The 21,288-nt window shown below is 38.5% G+C and overlaps 1 protein-coding gene across 2 annotated transcripts in view; it reads right to left on the bottom strand.

Moving 5' to 3' along the window:
• PGAP1 (post-GPI attachment to proteins inositol deacylase 1) overlaps positions 1-20,840 on the bottom strand; it is an 83,789-nt gene extending 62,949 nt beyond the window's left edge. Inside the window, exons 1-5 of one of the 2 annotated variants that reach the window (XM_003925703.4) lie at positions 20,576-20,840; positions 12,806-12,959; positions 8,947-9,122; positions 4,659-4,830; positions 920-1,077 (exon numbers count right to left, since the gene is read on the bottom strand). In XM_003925703.4, the coding sequence (XP_003925752.1) occupies positions 920-1,077; positions 4,659-4,830; positions 8,947-9,122; positions 12,806-12,959; positions 20,576-20,722 (807 nt within the window). In that variant the 5' untranslated portion in view covers positions 20,723-20,840. Of the gene's footprint in view, positions 1-919; positions 1,078-4,658; positions 4,831-8,946; positions 9,123-9,768; positions 12,673-12,805; positions 12,960-20,575 lie in introns of those variants that run through there. The other variant, XM_074399321.1, reaches the window with a different exon arrangement.
• Between the last annotated feature and the right edge of the window lie 448 nt (positions 20,841-21,288).

Genomic DNA, 21,288 nt, shown 5'->3' with positions numbered 1-21,288 from the left:
ATGGTCAGTAGAGTAAGAACTCTTAGTAGACAGCATTTACCATTACCAAGAATATAAAACCGGTTTACTTCCCTTCACTTTAATTAATGCATGTGTGCTAGAGTTGAAAAAGGAAAGGCCAACACAAATCAAAAAGGTAGTTGCTCATGATTGTTATGTTGAAAACTGCCAAATGTCTACCAAAAGCCATTCTTCTTTGCTTGCACACTTGGCTAGACTACAGCTCTTAGCTTCTCTTGCTTTAATATGTGACTGAGTTTTTTCTAATGGTATGTGAGCAGGAGAGATGTGTGCCATTTGTAAGCCTGACATTTGCCTCATGCTGTTTCTTCCTTTCTGTGGTTGAAGATAACTAGAGCAACTCTGAAAGTAAAACATTCAAGATAGAATGCCTACTCTCAGCCTGAGTCCCTGAACGGAACCTCTTAGAAAACCACCCACCAACCTAAATACCCACCCAGGGCAGTTACATTAATAAAACATAAACTTCTATTGTGCTTAAGTGTCATTACCTGTGTGGGACTATATTTTAGCAGTTTAGTCAACCCTCTTAATATAATTATGGTGTCTAATTTAAAAGATTTTTCCATCCCCGTGGATGTAAACATCATTTAACTATTCTTGAGATAATCACTCAAAAATTGTTACTTATTATTTTTTAAAGTGAATAAACATGTAGCTATACGAAAGGCTGTAGAATATCTAGAGGCTAAAAAATAAATCTTAGGGTATACAATGGCCAGTTTTGAGAAAGTCCCAAAAGTAAAATATCTTCATCAGATACAGAAATCAGATAACAAGCTGACTTGAAAGCAACACATTATCAAATGGATTAGAAAAAATAAAGAAGTACACACACACACACACACACACACACACACACACACACACACACAGTAGAATCTTAAAAAAAAATTACCACAACAGATAAGGCACTGGTATGATGGCTTAATTTTGGGAGAAAAGTCAATCCTGAACGAACTTGGTAATCCCGGAATCCTCCAGCTACAGAAAGTGTGGTTAAATTTATTTGTCGAGCATTTAGAATCCAATAGTTGTTCACAGTCATATAAAAATCTGGTAGGGAATAAAAAAGAGACATTAAAAAATAGTAGCCATTCCCTGCAACAACAAGATATTTATACAGTAATATTAATATTTAACGGAATTTTTCCTTAAGCCATTTCATCTATAAGGAATGCGTTATTCACATTTCCCTATTTTCAGTAAAATTAGTATCTTTACACATATTCCAACTTCCTCATTAAATCAAAGTGCAAATTCTAAGAGTTACTAAAGGCATTAATTGAAAAGAGACACCCAAATTTTACTAGCTTCGGATCCATAAGCAAACACCTTTCTACATTCCACAAGGATGATGCTTACTCATGAGTCACACAGTATAGCAAAAAGAGAAAACCCTAATATTCTTCCAAAGATAAGAATTTACTACGCTACTGTTGTAGACATTTGTGATGTTGGCTTCATGGTATACGCACATGTTCAAACCCATCAAACTGTATATATTACATATGTGCAGTATTTAATATATCAATTACCCTCAATATAGTGTTTTGTTTTGTTTTTTTAAGGAAAAAAAAAAGAGCTGTAGTCCCCTCCCCATGATGGCAGTGTCCCAGCTTAAAAAGGCTTAGTAAGTCTCTTCTGTGGCCAACCACCACCACAAAGTACTATTTAAATTCTTACAATCTATCAGGACAATACTACTTACATTAGTCTTAGGACTATGCTGCTGTGGAAAACCTCAGGGTTAGGGTTCAACCCATTTAGTGTAACAAGTAGTTCAAAGGGAAGAACCTGCAGACAATTTTTCACTTTGTCTATTGAGGTGAGAAAATTCTAGTGTCAAAGACTAAACAGAGGCTAGGGCAGGGGATTTCTCAATTCTTTTTCTGATTATCAAAACTTGATGCATTTTTATCCTGGCATTTGATCCCACTCAGGGTTTCAAACATTGGGAACAGCAAGTTGCCCACATTAAAGATTCCAGCAGTACTTACTTAGATTACCACCTAGCAGACTGACTCTTAACATCTGGAGAACCTGGGATGTAAGTATCAGTGGGGCACACATGCCATATGTCTAAATAGTTTTAAAAAATCAAAAATCTAGCTAATAACTTGTTAAATCAAATATAGTTTTTTCTGCCTATTTTGAAAAATGTATCATTGAAATAACCGAAAAGGCCAGGTTCAAATTAAGAATTCTCAGACACCTCAGAGTTAGCCACTGGATGGTGGCGGAATGGAGGGGAGCAGATCTCTAGCCCTTACTGTGCTTCTCTTCCCATCCCAGTTTGATCCCACATGGCAAGGGCCTCATGTGCACATGCAAGCTCTGTCTGTACTTCCTGCAGAGCTATGCCTTGGCCACAACTCATGCTTAGGATTCTACATACCTCCCCTCAGTAGAACAAAGAAAATGAAGAGACCCACACAGGTCTTGAAAGCAGGCTTGAGGCATACAGACAAGAAAAGTCTGGAGGCTTGGTTAGCTACATCACAGTGTAGAAGTAAAGACACAGGCTCCACACGGGGAAGCTACTTAGCCTTCATGCTTCTCACACTATGGGAAAGGGTAGGGGCAGAGCAGCAGAAGCCTCTAAAGTGCAGATCCTAGTGCAAGGCTTCCTTCCTCCTATTGAAAGGCAGTATTTTCACCAAGTATAAACAGGGAATCTGCTTGAGAGGTCACATGGACCTCTGTCTCTCAAAACCTTAAAATTTTCATTCTAATTGTGACTTAGTAAAATAAAGTGACTAAATCTAGAATAAAGAGGAAAGACTTACTAATGACAGGAAAGACATCCTAACCTTAAGAATCACTTTCAGTCTGAGCCTTTTAGAGACAAAACAGTGCCACCCTCCAAAGCAATAAAACCTATTGAAGGTACATTCCTCAAATAATTTTAAAAATATATTTGAGTCATTCTTATTTAATCTACATGGCTCATCTACATATACCATATAAAGTGCAATAGTATAAAGAGTTCTCAATTACGGTGACAAGTACTGACTTTTAGCCTCTAATTTTTTTTCCCCAGACCTAAGGTCATTTAAGATTATTAGACTACAACAAATTTAAACAACTTCATTATTTTAAAATTGAAATGTTAGCTCATTAACAGACTTCTACAGGCAAAATTTTAAATGTACTAACAGAAAAACTGAGCCTCATAATAATTACCATTGCACCAGATACTTAACAGAAAATAAAATGATTCTTTGGCAACGCTGTTATGTTAAGATGAGCACTTTAGAAAAACTACTTTGGTATGGAGTCACTAGTGAATATTTCTCAGTTAACTACAAATAAAATTTTCATCAAAATTAAGATAATGCAAATTTTAATAAGTAAGAAGCTATATACATTTATTAACCAGGAAGAATTCTTTCTAAAGATTTTCTTCTACTCATATAATATTCCTACAAGCAGTGAGGATAATGTTTGGCGTTTTTTTTTTTTTTTAACAAGTTGAGATAACTAGTATTTAATTCTTATTCTGTGACATTATCACTATTGGATTAGATGACATCAATCACAAACTTCCACTTTTCATTCAAAATTCCTGCAAGATCATAGTATTATCTGTGGCTTTATTTCCTATGTTAATGTACTTCAATCAAGAGGCCTTACAGCATGCAAAGGTTAAGAGCACAAGGCCAGAAGCAAGTTTGTGAGGGTCAAATATTGGTTTCACTACTTTCTTGCCATATGACTCTGGGCAAGAACTTTACCTTGGCCTTTTTCTATCCATAAACATGAAGATAATAATGGTACCCACCTCACAGGACTGCACTGAGGATTACTCATGGTAATATATCATATGAAGTCTTTAATACCCAAATTATAATGAGTTCAATAAATATTAGGAATTATACCTTATTAAATAAAGTGTTAGTGTACCTATGTATTTAAAAACTAGACATTGCTACTATTCTGCTTAAATATAAGCTTATTTTTGATACAGTCCTAAAACAGTTAACAAAGCATAGGAAGTTTAAACACATCTTAAGAGACAGGGTACCGTCCTCAAAAATAACTAAACTGGCCAGGCATGGTGGCTTACACCTGTCATCCCAGCACTTTGGGAGGCCGAAATAGGCAGATCACTTGAGGTCAGCAGTTTGAGATCAGCCTGGCCAATATGGTGAAACCCTGTCTCTACTAAAAATATAAAAATTAGTGGGGATGGTGGCACACACCTGTATTCCCAGCTACTTGGAAGGTTGAAGCATGAAAATCGCTTAAACCTGGGAGGCAGAGGTTGCAGTGAGCTGAGATTACACCACTGCACTCCAGACTGGGTGAAAGAGCAAGACTCCCTGTCCCAAAAACAAACAAACAAACCAACAAAAACTAAATGGAAGCCCTAGTGCCTAGGAATTATAAAACGCATGTCAACCATGTTAAGAAGCTATGGACACACAAAACATAAGAGTAGTTTCAATTATAAGGCTAAGTTCAAAGATATAAAGAGAGAGACACTCAGAATTGGAAGTGTTAGTTTGCAATTGAGTTGCTTCATACATGGATAAATCTGTAGCATACTCTAAGGGGAAGAGCTGTAGGGATTTATTTATTTAATCCTAAACAACAATAGGGAGGTTGGCTAACGTTTATGTAACAGTACTCACCTGTAATGAAACGATCTAATGGCATCACAGGAGCAACATGAGGTGTGGCTTGTGTAATAAGAAGATTTATCAGATCATGCTTAAAATTTGTCAGTGTAAGCAATGCTCTTGCAACAAGGCCACCCATAGAATGACCAATTATTGCCACACTTTTCGGAGCAAATTCTTGACCCTATTAAAAGAAATCACCATGTCATAATTAAGGCTTAGTATCATTTAAAAAATACTAAATAGTTCTCTCTGCATATGAACAATTTTATAGAAAAAAGAAAATCAAACTATTTATATAACCTCCCATCATAAGGTACAGAAATACATTTTCATATAGTTTTAATTAGTGTATACATACTATTTTGTGTTCTGCCAAACATTCTTAATAGGTATATCTTGGTTTTCTAAGCCAACGGGAACACTTGGTCGAGCAAATCATGTTTATACTAGTTGTTACACTACATGTAATCTGAGGGGTAATTATATTTGGTATATAGCAGATTATTAGGTTTTACAAGACATACAAAATCAGATCATTTGAAACTGAAAATACTACCCAAAAAAAGCCAAGACAATTACAGTTGTGATAGCAATATACTACCTTATGTTATCTTTTTTATTTATTATTATTATTATTATTTTGAGATGGAGTCTCTCTCTGTCACCCAGGCTGGAGTGTAGTGGTGTGATCTCAGTTCACTGCAACCTCTGCCTCCTGGGTTCAATTAATTCTCCTGCTCTGCCTCCCAAGTAGCTGGGACTACAGGTGTGTGCCACCAAAACTAGCTGTTTTGTATTTTTAGTAGAGATGCAGTTTCACTGTGTTAGCCAGGATGGTCTCCAACTCCTGACCTCATGATCCACCCACCTTGGCCTCTCAAAGTGCTGGGACTACTGGCATGAGCCACCGAGCCCAGCCCATGTTGTTATCTTTTATCTCATCCAATTATTTCCCTATTGTGCATTTGGGTTTAAAAATGAAACAGCATTCCAAACATTTATTCACTGACAATTACATATATTTTATTTTTTAGAGAAGTGCTTTTCAAAAAGATCTTTTGTTTTCACCAATCTCCTCAGTCTTATTACCATACTTTCGCTCATCATCTCCAACACTGATCCTTCCTACATACCATCTCTTCTCAATGAGTAGACTGAATCTTGTGCAGAAGAGTTAACATAAGAGGCCTGAGACTGCTGTCTTTGGCATGGACTGGATACAAGGTTGGCTCTTGGCTGGAATCTGGAACCTTCTATTTGGGGGAGATTCCCACCATTCCCTAAATGATAAGAGTCACTAAACTGTTTGTGCAAACAACGTGTTTGATGCTGAGCACATGCTGTCCTCCAGGCTGGAATTTTGGTATGTGCTAGGCAGAGAGTATGACCCCAGTAAAAACCTTGGGCACTGAGTCTCTAATGAGCTTCCCTTGTGGACAGTATTTCAGCAATGTCATAATATGCTGATTTAGGAATCAATTGAGTCCTCGGTGATCGCCAAATACAGACCTGATCTTAGCAAAAGCCAACCCCTACAACTGTGCTCTGAAACCTGTCCCCTTTGACCTTCTCAAGTACATCACTCTAGCAATCCTTCTCATGTTCTTCTTGCATTATTGCTTTTCTCTCTCTAGATCATTTTCATTAGTGTATAAATATACTGTTATTCTCTCTTAAAATACTTGTATTTTCAAGTATATAACTCTAGCAATTAGTGTATAAATATACTGTCATTAGTGTACAAATATACTGTTATTCTCTCTTAATATACTTGTATTCTCAAGTACATCACTCTAGCAATCCTTCTCTTCTTGCATTATTGCTTTTCTCTCACTAGGTCATTTCATTAGTATATAAATATAGTGTTATTCTCTCTTAAAAATAACTCCCTTTTAATTCTCACTTTCCCCTTAGTAACTTCTTTATATTTCTTTACAGAAAACTTCTAAAAACAAGTTGCAGGCCAGGCACAGTGGCCTGTAATCACAGTACTTTGGGAGGCCGAGGTGGGTGAATCACTCCAGGTCAGGATTTCAAGACCAGTTCGGCTAACATGGCAAAACCCAGTCTCTACTAAAAATACAAAAATTAGCCAGGTGTGGTGGCATGTGCCTGTAGTCCCAGGTACTCAGGAGGCTGAGGCATGAGAGTCACTTGAACCCAGGAGGCAGGTTGCAGTGAGCCGAGATCATGCCACTGCATTCCAGCCTGGTGACAGTGAGAACCTGTCTCAAAAAACAAACAAAACAAAAAGCAAGTTGTATACACAGTACTTGCTGTCTCCAATTTCTCAACTTCCACACACTCTTAAATCCATTTCAATCAGACTTTTACCCCAACATGCCACCAAAACTGTCCTTGCCAAATCACCAATGAATCCAATGGCCAATTCTTAATTCTTTGTTGTTGTTGTTGTTGTTGTTGTTGTTGAGACAGGGTCTTACTCTGTCACCCAGGCTGAAGTGCAATGGCACGATCACTGGGGCTCACTGGAGTCCCAATCTCCTAGGTTCCAAGCAGATCCTCCTATCTCAGCCTCCCAAGTAGCTGGGACTGCAAGTGTACACCACCACGTCCAGCTAATTTTTTTCTTTGTAGACACAGGGTCTCCCTATGTTGCCCAGGCTACAATGGACAATTATTAATCCTCATCTTATTTGACCTATCAGCAGCATTTGAAACAGTTGATCACTTCTTCCTTCTTTGAAATATTTACGTTAGTTTCTGTGACAACAAACTCTCCTGGTTCTCCCTTTACCTCACTGGCTACTCCTTTTTAGTTTCTGGTTCTGCTTCCTTCGCATCTCTCCTCATTTCTTTTTTCTTTTCTTTCTTTCTTTTTTTTTTTTTTTTTTTTGAGATGGATTTTCACTCTTCTTGCTCAGGCTGGAGTGCAATGGCGTGATCTCGGCTCACTGCAACCTCTGCCACCCAGGTTCAAGTGATGCTCCTGCCTCAGCCTCCTGAGTAGCTGGAATTACAGGCATGTGCCACCACGCCTGGCTACTTTCATATTTTTAGTAGAAGCAGGATTTTTCCATGTTAGTCAGGCTGGTCAAGGCTGGCCTGACCTCAGGTGGTCCACCTGCCTTGGCCTGGGAAAGTGCTGGAGTTACAGGCATTAGCCACCAGGCCTAGCCATCTCTCCTCATTTCTTAAAACTGAAGTGAATCAGGCCTCAGTCCTTAGATCACTTCTTTTTCATATCTTTGTTGAAACCATCAGTGATCTCTTCCAGTCCAGTGGCTTTAAATATATCTACATACTGTCAACCCCCCCCCCAGTAATTATCTCAAGGCTGTACCCCTTCTCTTGAACTCTAGCCTTGACCACCACCTGCACAGTAACATACATGGAATGTCTAATGTGCATCTCAAGCTGAATCTGTCTAAAACTAAATTCTTCATCTCCTCCAAATCTGTCCCTCCTACATTCTTCCCTACCTCAGTTAATGGCAGTCAATCTTTCCAGTTGTTTAGCCAAAAAACTTGGGGTCATCCTTAACTCTTCTTTTCCTCTCATTATGCCCTTCCAAATCTGATCTGCCAGCAAATTGTAATGTCTCAGCCTCTAATTTTTCATCACTTCAACTGCCACCACCTTGATTTAAACTACCACTATGCCTTGAACACACCCCCCACCCACTTCCTCCTTAGCATGCCGCTGTTTTATAACTACTTTCCCTGTGTAGCATGGCATTCAAAGATTGAAAAATGCACATTTTTAGAGCCCCTTTCTTTGCCTCACTCTCTTCTTTCTCATACACTGTCACATTTAGCTGCTTCAGCAGCCCCCAATTTCAATTCTCTACTTTCTTTAGCTAAGTGATAACAATGTTGCCCCATGGTCTGGAAAATGCTTCCAGGCAATCATGGGGCTCACTTCTTCCAGGGATCACAGTCCTTTGCTGTTCTGTTGTCCAACATCTCAAATCAGGTGCCTCAGATATCTTGACCAGTTTCACAGCTGTTTACAAATGCAGGCGGTCTACCTTAGTACCAGTCATAGCTAGAGGCAGAAATCTATACCAACAGTTTTTAGGTAATGCATCACACTCTTAATTTATATATATATAGTTTTAAAAAGTTTTTCTTCCTGAATTCACCATAAGAAACATTTCTTATAAATTTAAACTTCAAAACCATTACTGAGACCAAGACAAAAAGACTCTCACAAAAAAAATCTTTGTGCCATCTCTGCTTCAACTTCCAATACATTATTTAAAGTATACTGAATCCCTTTTTTAAAAAGATGCTGATAGGTTGTACCACTACTGATTTGCATACTTATCTCTCACCTTATAGAGTTTGAGAATTGTTTTAATACATTCATGTACAAACTTGGTCTGCTTCTGAAGACTTCCACCATAAAGTGCCACCAGTTCTTCATTGAAGTTCACACTAAAGAAGTCAAAGTGGTACTTGAAGTCAATGTCCTCTGCTTTTCTAAGTGCAATGGAGCCAATAGAACGAACTGCAGAGGAAAAGAGTGAAGTGCACATTAAACAATACCTTTTTTTTTTAATTTTCAGATGGAGTTTTGCTCTTTGTTGCCCAGACTGGAGTTCAATGGTGAGATCTCAGCTCATCACAACCTCCGTCTCCTGGGTTCAAGCAACTCTCCTGCCTCAGCCTCCCAAGTAGCTGGGATTACAGGCATGCGCCACCACGCCTGGCTATTTTTGTATTTTTAGTAGAGATGGTTTTTCTCCATGTTGGTCAGGCTGGTCTTGAGCTCCCAACTTCAGGTGATCCACCTACCTAGGCCTCCCAAAGTGCTGGGATTACAGGTGTAAGCTACTGTGCCCCGCCCTAAACAATACTTTCAAGTTTCATCCCTTCTTTCTTCAGAGTTTCTTAAAAAATAACTTCCTTCTGCATCACAAATATAAACCACCTATTTCAGGACGAAATTCATTAATAGTACCAATTTAGAACAAACTAACCTAGCAACTGTATGCCTTGAATGCAGTTAAGTATGTCCTAAATATTTTTAAAATTAAATAGATAAAAAGCAGGCAGATCACTTATTCTACCTTCTTTTCCTTTGGTGGGAGCAACAATAGCTAAAAGAGTAGGATTCTTTGAAGAATAAGACATATAAATTTTGCCAAACTTACTGAGGATTTTAAGGATGAGAAGGTTCCTACAAGAAATATCCATTCATCACTCGGTTTAGATACCCATACTTGATTTGTCTTTTTCTCCTAAAAAGGACATCCAATCCATCAGTAAGTGCTGCCACGCTGTACCTTCCAAATATATTCCCAGTTGAAATTTCTCACCATTCCCACCACTGCTGTCCTAATCCAACACCATTATCTCTTGTCTGAACTACTCTAACAGTTTCTTTACTCGTCCCCCTGCTTCCACTCTTTTTTATTCTTCTTATTGTTTTGCAAATCTTTTTAAAATTTTTATTATAAACTGCTTATATTAGATGGCATAAAAATTGTAGCATATGGTTTAGCAAGCAAAATACCTGTTTGCAATTTCATTTTTAAAAAACATATACAATAGATGCATTATAATCCACATATCATACAACTCACTATATAAACTGTAAAATTAAATGGTTTTTAGTATATTCACTATCTCTGGTATATATTGTATAACCATCTCTGAAATCTAACATTAGGTATTTTTTAATTACTTCAAAAACAAAACTCTGTGCCTACTGGCAGTCACTCCCCATTTCTTCATTCCTCCCAACCCCTAGGCCTAACAAGCACTGATGTACTTTCTGTGTCTGTGAGTTTGCCTATTCTGGACATCTCGTATAATATGTGGCCTTTTGGAACTGGTTTCTTTCACATAGCACGATGTTTTCAAGGTTCATCCATGTTGTGAGATGTATCAGTACTTCATTCCTCCTTTTTATTGAATAATGTTGCATTGTATGAATATGCCATATTTGATTTATCTATTCATCAACTGAGGGCCATTTAAATTATTTCCACCTTTTGGTTATTATACACTGCTATGAATGTTTACATACAAATTTTTGTGTGGGTATGTGTTTCTCTTTCTTGGGTAGATACCTAGGAGTGGATTATTACATGATAGCTCAGTGTTCAATATTCTGAGGAACTGCCAAACAGTTTTCCAAAGTAGCTGCACATTTTACATTTCCACCAGCAATGTATGAGGATTCCAATTTCTCTGCATCTCCACCAACACTTGTTGTTATCTGTCTTCTTTATTACAACTATCCTAGTAGGTACGAAGTGGTATCTCATTTTTATGTATAGTCCTCTGATGACTTACGATGTTTTAGTATCTTTCCTGTTTCCACTCTTGCCCTGCAAAGGAAAGTCTCTTCATAGCGAAGCCAAAGTGATTTTTTTTTAAAAGTAAATCACACCTACCAGATTGCTTAAAAATTGAATATCTGACAATTCCAGTGTTGTAAAGGACATGGAGCAAAGGAAAGTAAAATATGCTGCTTGTAAGATTATAAATTAGCACAGTCAGTAAAGATTAAAAAGATACACAAAACCTGTAACATGGAATTACACTCTTAGGTATGTATCTTACACAAACACAGTATCTTCAGAATACATATGGAATAATATTCATTATTTGTAATCGCCAATAAATGTAAACATTTATACTGTCCAAAGACAGAATGGACAAACCATGGTACAGTCATACAACAGAAATAATACAGAATAAGGAAAATGAACTTGGATGAATTTTAAAGATAATGCTGAGTGGCAGAAGCCAGACACAAAAGAATACATACTGAATGACTATATTCATATTACAAAGTTGAAAAACAGCCTCAAATAGATTATATTAAGTAAAACTACAAAGAAAGTTAAGAAAATTACTATCTTAACATTAGGATTGTAATTATATCAAGAAAGAGAGGAGGGAGTTTTAACCATGAAGGGGCACACAGGGGGTCTCCAGGTCACTGGTAATCTACTTCTAGACTAAGGTTTGGTTTCATGGGTATTTACTTTATAATAATTTGTAACCAAATATCTATGTTCTACATATTTCTCTGTATGTAATATTTCAAATACAAAGATAAATTTTAAAAATCAGATTATATTTTTCTTACCCAAAGCCCTCCAACAGTTTCTCATTCATTCAAAGTCTTTTCCACAGCGTATGTGATATGGCCTGTGGCTACTTTTCCAGTCTTATATCTTTTCACTTTCTCTAGTCATAGTAGCCTTGAACGCACAAAGCATGTTCTTGCCTCCTGATTTGCTTCCCTAATCAATGCTTCCCTCAGTCAAACCTCTCCTCAAATGTCATCTCCGCAGAATGGCCTTTCCTGACCACCTCATCTAAACTAGCTACCTCCTGACCCTTTTATATTCTACCTCCTTAGTCTGTTTTTCTTTCTAGCCTTTAACATTACTGACATATTTGTTTGATCACTGTCCTCCCAATAATCACATAAATTTGATGAGAGAGGGACTTTATCTGTCTTGATATGCTCTGGATCCCTAGTATCTAGAACACAGCCTGGCTCATGGTAGACGCCTGTAGACACGTGCTAGGTGAATAAACACGTAAATAACTGCACATGTTGAAACAATTCCAATCCATTAAATAACAAGAAAGCAGGTTTTAGTTTAAAACAAAATTAATTCCAATTTACTTAGCTGTTATGCCAGAAATAACTGCTATATCTCCAAGCCAACATCAGTTTGGAATCTGTACATGTAATTTCCCTATCCTTACCTTTCTATGTTCCTCCCAGTACTTCCAGATCTCTCTAACTTAAATTTAACTCCAAAAGAAGGAAACTAATCTCTCTTATTTTGCATAACATTAGCTACTGATTTACTTCCCTAATCAATGCTTAAGCTTCTGTTCTCTTTACCATTCATTTCCAACATAAATGTGTTTCCTCTGTTGATTCCCCAAGGGGTTCCCCCTTTATCATCTACTTACCCATCCCACTCCATCTTATTCTTTTTATTTCCTTCTTTGCAAAGTGGTCTTCAATTTTTCTAAGTACTTCTCGCATGTATTCTCTCAGAAAATGTCATATTTTGGTCTCTCTGTAAGCCCAACATAGTATTTCAAACACAGCATGCATTTCATTTACTTTATTTGATTCACTGAGTATGGAAATGATTCAAATTTTTAAGTTGAATTTTATAGCTTTCAAAACTTACTTCTAGTAAAACTTACCTTGTTTATAACTTCCAGCATTACCAGGAAGAAAGAGAACTGGAATACCCGTCAAAGGGAGAATTTTGTGTTCTTCAGCATAGGATCCTTCTCCATAAAGATATAACTCATATGCTGGATAGCGTTTTGCCAGTTTCTTTGGAAGCTCTATTTTCTACATTAAAAAAAATGTAGTTTCACTTTAATCAGTTTTATTAATACAGTTCAGCCTCATCATATGCAATTCTGTTATGCAAATCTGAAATAGTACAATATAAAAATATTGCTAATATTAAAACCACACTTCATACACAAAACAAGTTCTACTTGTAGTTTATTCATATAGAGAATTGATCTTAAACTATGTGAATTATGAAACATGTAGTCTTCAGGAAAACGTAAAAGAGGACTAATTGAATTTCTTTTTTTTTTTTTTTTTTTCATTTTTTCTTATTTTATGTAGCTCGCAACTTCTATCCAGAACATTTTCTGGAAAATTGGACCCTTTAGGGAAGGAAACAACAGTTTTCTTCAAGAGAGAATGTGTGTTCACTTTTACTTTGGAATGGAAGGGAATTCAATGGATTTCTCTTTTAAATATCCATTGTTATCATTAGATATCCATTGTTAAGTTAGATATCTTTTTTTTTTTAATTTCTAACCAATATAAATTACTCAAAATGACCACTGACAATGGCAGAAAGTACTGGTATATGTCAACAAGTTATATGTTAACATAATTGGGTAAGTATCAATTATACTTCAAAATGATAAAGGCTTTCTATCATCAAATCTTTTTTTCCATTTTTAATTATTTTGAAATGTCTCTCCTTTTACTCAGACCCAACTATATATTTCAGTTGTTACAGCTTCAAAAGTTACAATGTAGCTTTCTGACTTCTCAATTTAATATCCTTTGGCCTACAACATACTGAACAAATTAATCTGAACCTTATAGTCATGTCTTAGTCAAGATATGTACACTCTTCTTACCATAAATATTCCAATGAATTAGTATCTATTTCAGTTTTCATGGACCAGGTGCATGGCTTGTTGGCAAACCTTAAACTACTCTGCAACTCATGTTATTGTATACCAATAATACAGTAGCTCACCTAACTACTGAGTCAGTAGCTCCCCTAAATTTTTTTCAGAGTAGTATAAATTATCTCTTAATGTCATCTTGAAAGGTAGACATCTATAAAAGTGGTAGTAAAGTATACATACACCCTTTTGCTCCTTTTATTTATTTTAAAGGACAGAAACCATTAAGAATGAAACCAATTACACTGGACAGTAATGTCTACATAGATCTAGCAGTGCTGTACATGTGGTATATGCTTGATAAAAGAATTTAACTACAAAGTGAATTTCAAAACCTGTAAATGTTGCTAATGACTGCTGAAAACCCTCATTGTTCCAAAAACAAAAAAAATCTGATCATTTGTGCACCTTCCTAAATATCCCTTTGAGGATATTAACATAAACAATCTATGCCAATAACACCATGGAAACATCTGCAGACACTGTAAGCTTATTAAGATACTAGCAACCTTAGTTATCTCCCCAAAAACTTAAAATACAGAAATAATAACCGCACTATTTGTTTTATATTTAATGCATGTACTTCAATTCAAATTAGTCCCAATATCGATTATGCACAGAATATAATCAAAACTGAAAATGACACAATTGTTTACTTCTTTAGATACAAATTAAACAAAAAGAAAACAGGGCTGGGCATGGTGGCTCAGGCCTGTAACCCCAGTACTTTGGGAGGCTGAGGCAGTTGATCACGATGTCAGGAGTTCAAAACCAGCCTGATCACCATGGTGAAACCTTGTCTCTACTAAAAACACAAAAGTTAGCTGGGCATGGTGGCACACGCCTATAGTCGCAGCTACTCAAAAGACTGAGGCAGGAGAATCGCTTGAACCCAGGAGGTGGAGGTTGCAGTGAGCCAAGATCCGACCACTGCACTTCAGCCTGGGCCACAGAGTGAGACTCTGTCTCAAAATAAATAAATAAATAAATAAAAAATAAGAGAACAAAGAAATAGTTTCTTATTTCCTCCCAATTTAGTACACCATTATTCTTTTGGAACAGTAGCTAAACAAAGTTTGGACTAGTTGAAAATTAACTCAGAAAAACAGAAAACTATCACATATATCTAAAAAGAAATATTTAATTTTCTTGAGACAGAAAAGGAAGCAAAAAATACATTTGATATATTTCATAAAATACTATTGTAAAAGCAATTTTATAGCGAGAAAGAATACTTTTCAAAATATGAACGTATACAGAGTTTTTTAAAAAAAGTATGGAAAAAGAAGGTAGAACAAAAAACATAAGAGGCAAGAATGGTGGGAGTTGTAGGCAAATGGCAAAACTCCATTTCCAGACAGAGTTCAAGTTGACAGGGAGTAGGAAAGACCCAAGAGAGGTAATTTACCAGATTGACAGAAAAGGTATAGGCATACAAAAAGGATGCTGATAAGAAAATAGAATATGGCGAAGGGATTTTGAAAGGAAAATACTTAAGGGAGCAGGACTCCAATGTAAATTTTTTATTCCATAGAATTTTGTTTAGTTTTGTTTTTTTTTTTTTTTTTTTTTTTTTTTTTGAGACGGAGTCTCGCACTGTTGCCCAGCCTATAGTGCAGTGGGGTGATCTCAGCTCACTGTAATCTCCGCCTCCTGGGTTCAAGCAATTCTCCTGCCTCAGCCTCCCAAGTAGCTGGGACTAGAGGCATGAGTCACCAAGCCCAGCTAATTTTTTTGTATTTTTAGTAGAGATGGAGTTTCACCATGTTAGCCAGGATGGTCTTAAACTCCTGACCTCGTGATCTGCCCACCTCGGCCTCCCAAAGTGCTGGGATTACAGGCCTGAGCCACCACACCTGGCCTCTATATAGTTTATTTTAAATAAGCAACACCTCCTCCATATTAAGATCAATTACCTTTATATTTAAATATTGTCTCCACAATTCTACCTCTCCTGTCCTCCTTTGTTGACTCTACTTTAGTGTGAGTTCTTCTTAACTCTACATAAACTCTCTGGAAAGACAAAAGTTTTAACAAACTCCCAAGTATAGAAAAACACTGATTTAAGAAACTAAAGTATCTATTTTATGATATTATTTAATTGTGAACTTAAACTGAAAAATAAAGTTTGATCTTCATAACTAACCAAAACGAAAAATGACTTTGATCGAGATGAATATACGGTTTTTAAGTTCTCTCAAAGAGCTCTCAGTCAGCCCTTTGCTCACCACCCCCCATAAGAGTAGTTCCAGGGGTGGCTGGGCAGAGTGGCTCACACCTGTAATCCCAGCACTTTGGGAGGCCTAGGTGGGTAGATTGAGACCCACCTCGATCATGTTGGCCAGACCAGTTTGGCCAACATGGGGAAACCCTGTCTCTACTAAAATACAAAAATTAGCTGGGCATGGCAGTGCATGCCTGTAATCCCAGCTACTTGGAAGGCTGAGGCAGGAGAATCCCTTGAACCAGGGAGGAGGAGGTTGCAATGAGCCAAGATTGTGCCACTGCACTCCAGCCTGGCAACAGAGCTAGACTCCTTCTTAAAATAAGGACAATTGAATTTTTCAGACTTGTCTCTCCTTGCCATAGTCTCCCTTCTATAATCCATAGTTCACACTACACACACACACACACACACACACACACACACACACGCAAAAGGCTTGAGATAGAGTCCTTTAAAATCTAGGTCTAATAATTCTTACCTACTTTTTTTTTTTTTTTTTTTGAGCAGGGTCCCACTCTTGTTGCCCAAGCTGCAGTGCAGTGGTGCAATCTTGTCTCACTGTAGCTCTGACTTCCCAGGCTCAAGTGATCCTCCCATCTCAGCCTCCTTAGAGTAGCTGAGACTACAGGTGGCCCATGCCATCACACTTGGCTAATTTTTTGTTTTTGTTTTAAAGTAGAAACAGGGTTTCGCCATGTTATCCAGGCTGGTCTCTAACTCCTGGACTCAAGTAATTTGCTGACTTTGGCCTCCCAAATTGATAGGGTTACAGGTGTGAGCCACCTCACCCCACCCTTACCTACTTTCTTATAACTTACACATGACATGTTTTAAAATGTATTTTTAATATGTTTTTGAGGCCGGGCGCGGTGGCTCAAGCCTGTAATCCCAGCACTTTGGGAGGCCGAGGCGGGTGGATCACGAGGTCGAGAGATCGAGACCATCCTGGTCATCATGGTGAAACCCCGTCTCTACTAAAAATACAAAAGCTGAGGCAGGAGAATTGCTTGAACCCAGGAGGCGGAGGTTGCGGTGAGCCGAGATCGCGCCATTGCACTCCAGCCTGGGTAACAAGAGCAAAACTCCGTCTCAAAAAAAAAAAAAAGAAAAGAAATTTAATATGTTTTTGAATTCAAGATTCAAAAGAATATACACTGAAAAGGATCTCTCCTGCCCATGGTCCTTCAGCCATCCAGTTGACCTACCCTAGAAGGCAACCTGTTAGCAGTTTGTGTGTGCTTCTAGAAATATTTTACATATATACAAGCAAATATGTTTATAGATTTTAGTTTTGATATAATGGTAATATATTATAAATACTGTTCATGCAACATGTCCTGGTACGTTACCACCTTCACATATACTATTTATGCCTGCAATGTTCTTTCAGTACTTTATACACCCTCCATGGCCCAATTCACTTTGCATCTTCTCTAAAGCCTTTGAACACCCAAGACAAACTTGGAGGCTCTCCTTTCTGTGAAAAGCTTTGTACATATTCTCTTATTGTGAAATTGTAACAGTACATATCGTAATTATAAATTACATGTCCATTTTCCCCATTGTATTATAAAGACATAAAGATACATGATATGATTTAGTTCTAATTCCCTTTCACCTACACCAAGTACCTAGATATACCTGGCAAAGACTGCTCCTTCAATAAACGAACTTTCTAAATAAATAACACACTTAATGACAAAATATATGACTTTTTTTTTTTATGAGACAGAGTCTTGCTCTCACCCCACCTGGAGGGCAGTGGTGGCACGATATTGGCTCACTGCAACCTCCGCCTTCTGGTTTCAAGTGATTCTCCAGCCTCAGTCTACTGAGTAGCTGGGATGACAGGTGCACACCAACATTTTCTTCCAGAGAGCAACCATTAGGTTACACATATGAAGATAGTCAAACAAATCACTGTATGAGAGAAAACAACTCAGATGTTTCTTCTAAAATTCTGCAATTTGCCTAAAACCATTTGCTAACAAATAAAAGTTTTGCCTTGCTGTCATAACAGGGCAAGAAGCTTTAAAGGATAAAGTCTATTTTGCCTCACAGGTTTGAGATACGGGTTCGTGAGATGTTTAATTAACTCTGAATAAGTGACTCTGGGAACACCAGAGGTAGAAGATGAACAGAGATAATCAAACAATTTTAAATTCAAAACTTCATTTTTGCAAAGAGCTTCAAATTTATAGCCCATATTTAAAAAAAAAAAGAGGAAGAATAAAATTGAGTGCATTTTAACATTTCTATTTCTTCTGGCTAGCTAAAGAAGATGCAAATAAGCAATAGAAGAAGAAAGGCTACAAAAAGAGAAGAAAAGCCAGTAACTTGGACATCTCACATCTGGGTATCAATCTGTGAACAATTAGAGAGCTGACTATAAAATATAATTAAAAGTAAGCAATATGTAAAATATCTTTAAAACATTTTTATTCATGGAAGCCATTTGATTCTTAACAGAATGGTCTCATTTATTCAAAAATCTCACTATGTTCAAAATGACTCATTTCTATAGGCAGGTTTTATTGTATCTGTAAGACAACATGACGTGGTATGCAAAATAAAAAGATTAAGAATACAATATAAATACTGTCATGAATTAACACAGCTGTTTATGTCATAAAAATAAAACCTGCTAAAAATAAAAAACTCTGTCACTGTGATTATTACAGTATTCGCAGATAGAAGTGTAAAATCCCAAAAAAGCAACTTCAATCAAAATAACTAAACCTACACTACCCAACAACAACAAAAAACCCAAAGAGCTCTTCACCATTAGCTACACTAATTTTCTGTCTTTCCAGTCAATTTTATGAGGAAGGAAATGCATCTGTGGGATCCATATGCTTTGTTCCCAACACTAAGGAGAACAATTTCTACTTCTGTGAATATTAAAATAGCTTCAATAATTGTAGGAAATCTAAAAATAAATGGGGATTAGTACTGTACTGTTCCAAAATGATTTTAACCAAACTCTTCAATGCAGTACAAAACTAAAGTGATTTACTTCAATCTATTGGGAGGTCACTAATTATTAAACCAAACATAAGAAGGGAATTATGATAGCTCTATTTTCAGTTTTTAAAAAACTAAACTAAAAAGGTTTGCTTAGAAATGAACAGAGATAGCAGCAACATGTCAAAATCTTCTCCTTCAATAGCATCCCTATCAAATGTTTCCACTCTCTTATCATTATAAATGCAAAACCAAGGTAAGGATCTAAACACAAATGAAATCTACATTTACTAGAATTCTGTAATTTCCATAGGAAAGAATGATATTCAGTAATTTAAACCTTAAGTAGTCTTAAGATCAAAATAATAGAATCATCAAGTAATAGGATTCCTCCATAATTACTTGTACAAAGAAGCAATCAGGACTTACATCCTTCACCCTAAAAAAAACTGCTGTGATTTTAAGAGTACACTAAAACTGTATTTTACAATATATGTTATAGTGCATATATGTTTATGGTAGGGAATTAACCATTATAATAGGTAGTCCGTAATTAAGAGATGCACTTAGAAATAAAAGAATCATTCGGAGGAAAAAAATCTCAGGACAGTTGTGTAATTTGTCTGCGCCTCTTTTTACATCGAGTCATGAATGAAATTCTAGATTCTACTATGCCGAACTAACGAAGCCATTGATTGAAAACATTCAAAATGGCATGGAAGCAATGCGGGTGGAGAGAGAAGGGTCTCGTGTCCCTTAAACTCCGAACCGAGCGAGAGAAAAAAAAAAATAGCACCATTTAATAGATTTTGTATGCAACTAGTAAGAGGCTCGGCAGCGGGGAGACATGGATGAACACAGGTATGCACACACAAGCAAGCCCACACACGCACAGCCCCTTAACCTGCAAAACAAGAGGATCCGCGACATCTTTTCAAGAGGGAATCTAGTTTCCAATTTCATAACTCACCGGCTTACCCTTAGGCAAAACCCTGGAGTCTCTAAAAACAGCCTTGGGAACTATCTAGCCAATATACACTCTGCAGACGCTCGGTCCCTTCCTAGAAATGCGAAATCTGACGCGCAAATCACTGGGCGCGAGGGGAAGAATTTAGGCGCGTGGGAAGCAAAGGAAGGTCCTGGGGCACGGGTTAAGGCAGGAACGCGAGAGGAATGGAGCTTGGGTTTAGGGAGAAGGGTTGAGGCTGCCTGTCTGGGTGTGACCCGGGCTGGGCCCGGCCAGTCAGAAGAGCTTATGCCCAGGATTTGGGGCTGGGGAGGAGGCGGAGGGTCAGCGGAGTAACTACCAGGGCGACCACGAGGATGCTCTCGGGAATCGTCTAACAAACACCTCACCGTGGAGAAAGGACACAAAGCGTAGGCGAGGGGCGCAGAAAGGGGATGCAGAGTCTCCCCGGGCGGAGAAAAGAGAGGCGAGGACGGGACAGGGGGCCCGAGAGGCGCCGAGAGCCAAGGCAGGATGAACCCACAGAAGGAAAAAGGCACCAGGGGCCAGAGTCTTGGAGCGCCCGGCCAAGGAGAGGGCAGAACCTTACCTGATACTCTGGGTACTCAAACATGTAGCTCATACTGCACTTATTCTCCTCGAAGCCGAAGAAGACATCCCACAGCCCCAGGGTTGCCATGAAGACCATGAAGACATAAAACGCCAGGTTCCAGAGGTTGACTGAGTGAAGTAACATGGTGCCGCCGCCGCCGCCCCCTCTACCTCCGCCTCCGGCTCCGCCGCGGGGCCCCCAGCCCGGACTGAGCGAGCCCGAGGACTGTCCGACCGCCAGCCCCGGAGCCGAGCCCCAGCCGCGCGCGCCTGCGCTGATGCCCGGCCTGCCCGCTCGCCAGCCGCGCAGTGCGCCTGCGCGCACCAGGTCCGCGGCGCCTCTGGCCTGGCGACTCCCAGAGCTGAGGGAGGAGGAGATGTTGCCGCGGGAGGGCGAATCTGAGTGGGAAAAGGAAGTGAGAGAAAGCGGGGTGGGCTGGGCTGAAGGGTGAGGGGAAAGAAGGGAAGTGGGGAGGGAAAGGCGCGAGGAGTGGCTGGAGGGAGGGAAAGCAGAGGGAGCGGGGAGGCATCCAGAGGGGGATGGGCGGAGCGCGGGAGCCCTGGAGCCGAGCCCGGGTGGCGGGGAGGATAGGGCAGGAGGCGGGTATCAGATGGGCTCATCTGAGGAGGGGGCTGGAGCCGAGAGCCCAGAACCCAGAGGCGATTAAGGACTGTGAGCGGACGGAGAGAGGCGAGGAGGACTCTAAAGCC

The sequence above is a fragment of the Saimiri boliviensis genome, chromosome 5 (genome assembly GCF_048565385.1).
Source record: "Saimiri boliviensis isolate mSaiBol1 chromosome 5, mSaiBol1.pri, whole genome shotgun sequence".
In the NCBI taxonomy this organism is placed as follows: Eukaryota; Metazoa; Chordata; class Mammalia; order Primates; family Cebidae; genus Saimiri; species Saimiri boliviensis.
The sequence above is the reverse complement of the archived record's forward strand: the minus strand, read 5'-3'. Positions and strand labels throughout refer to the sequence as shown.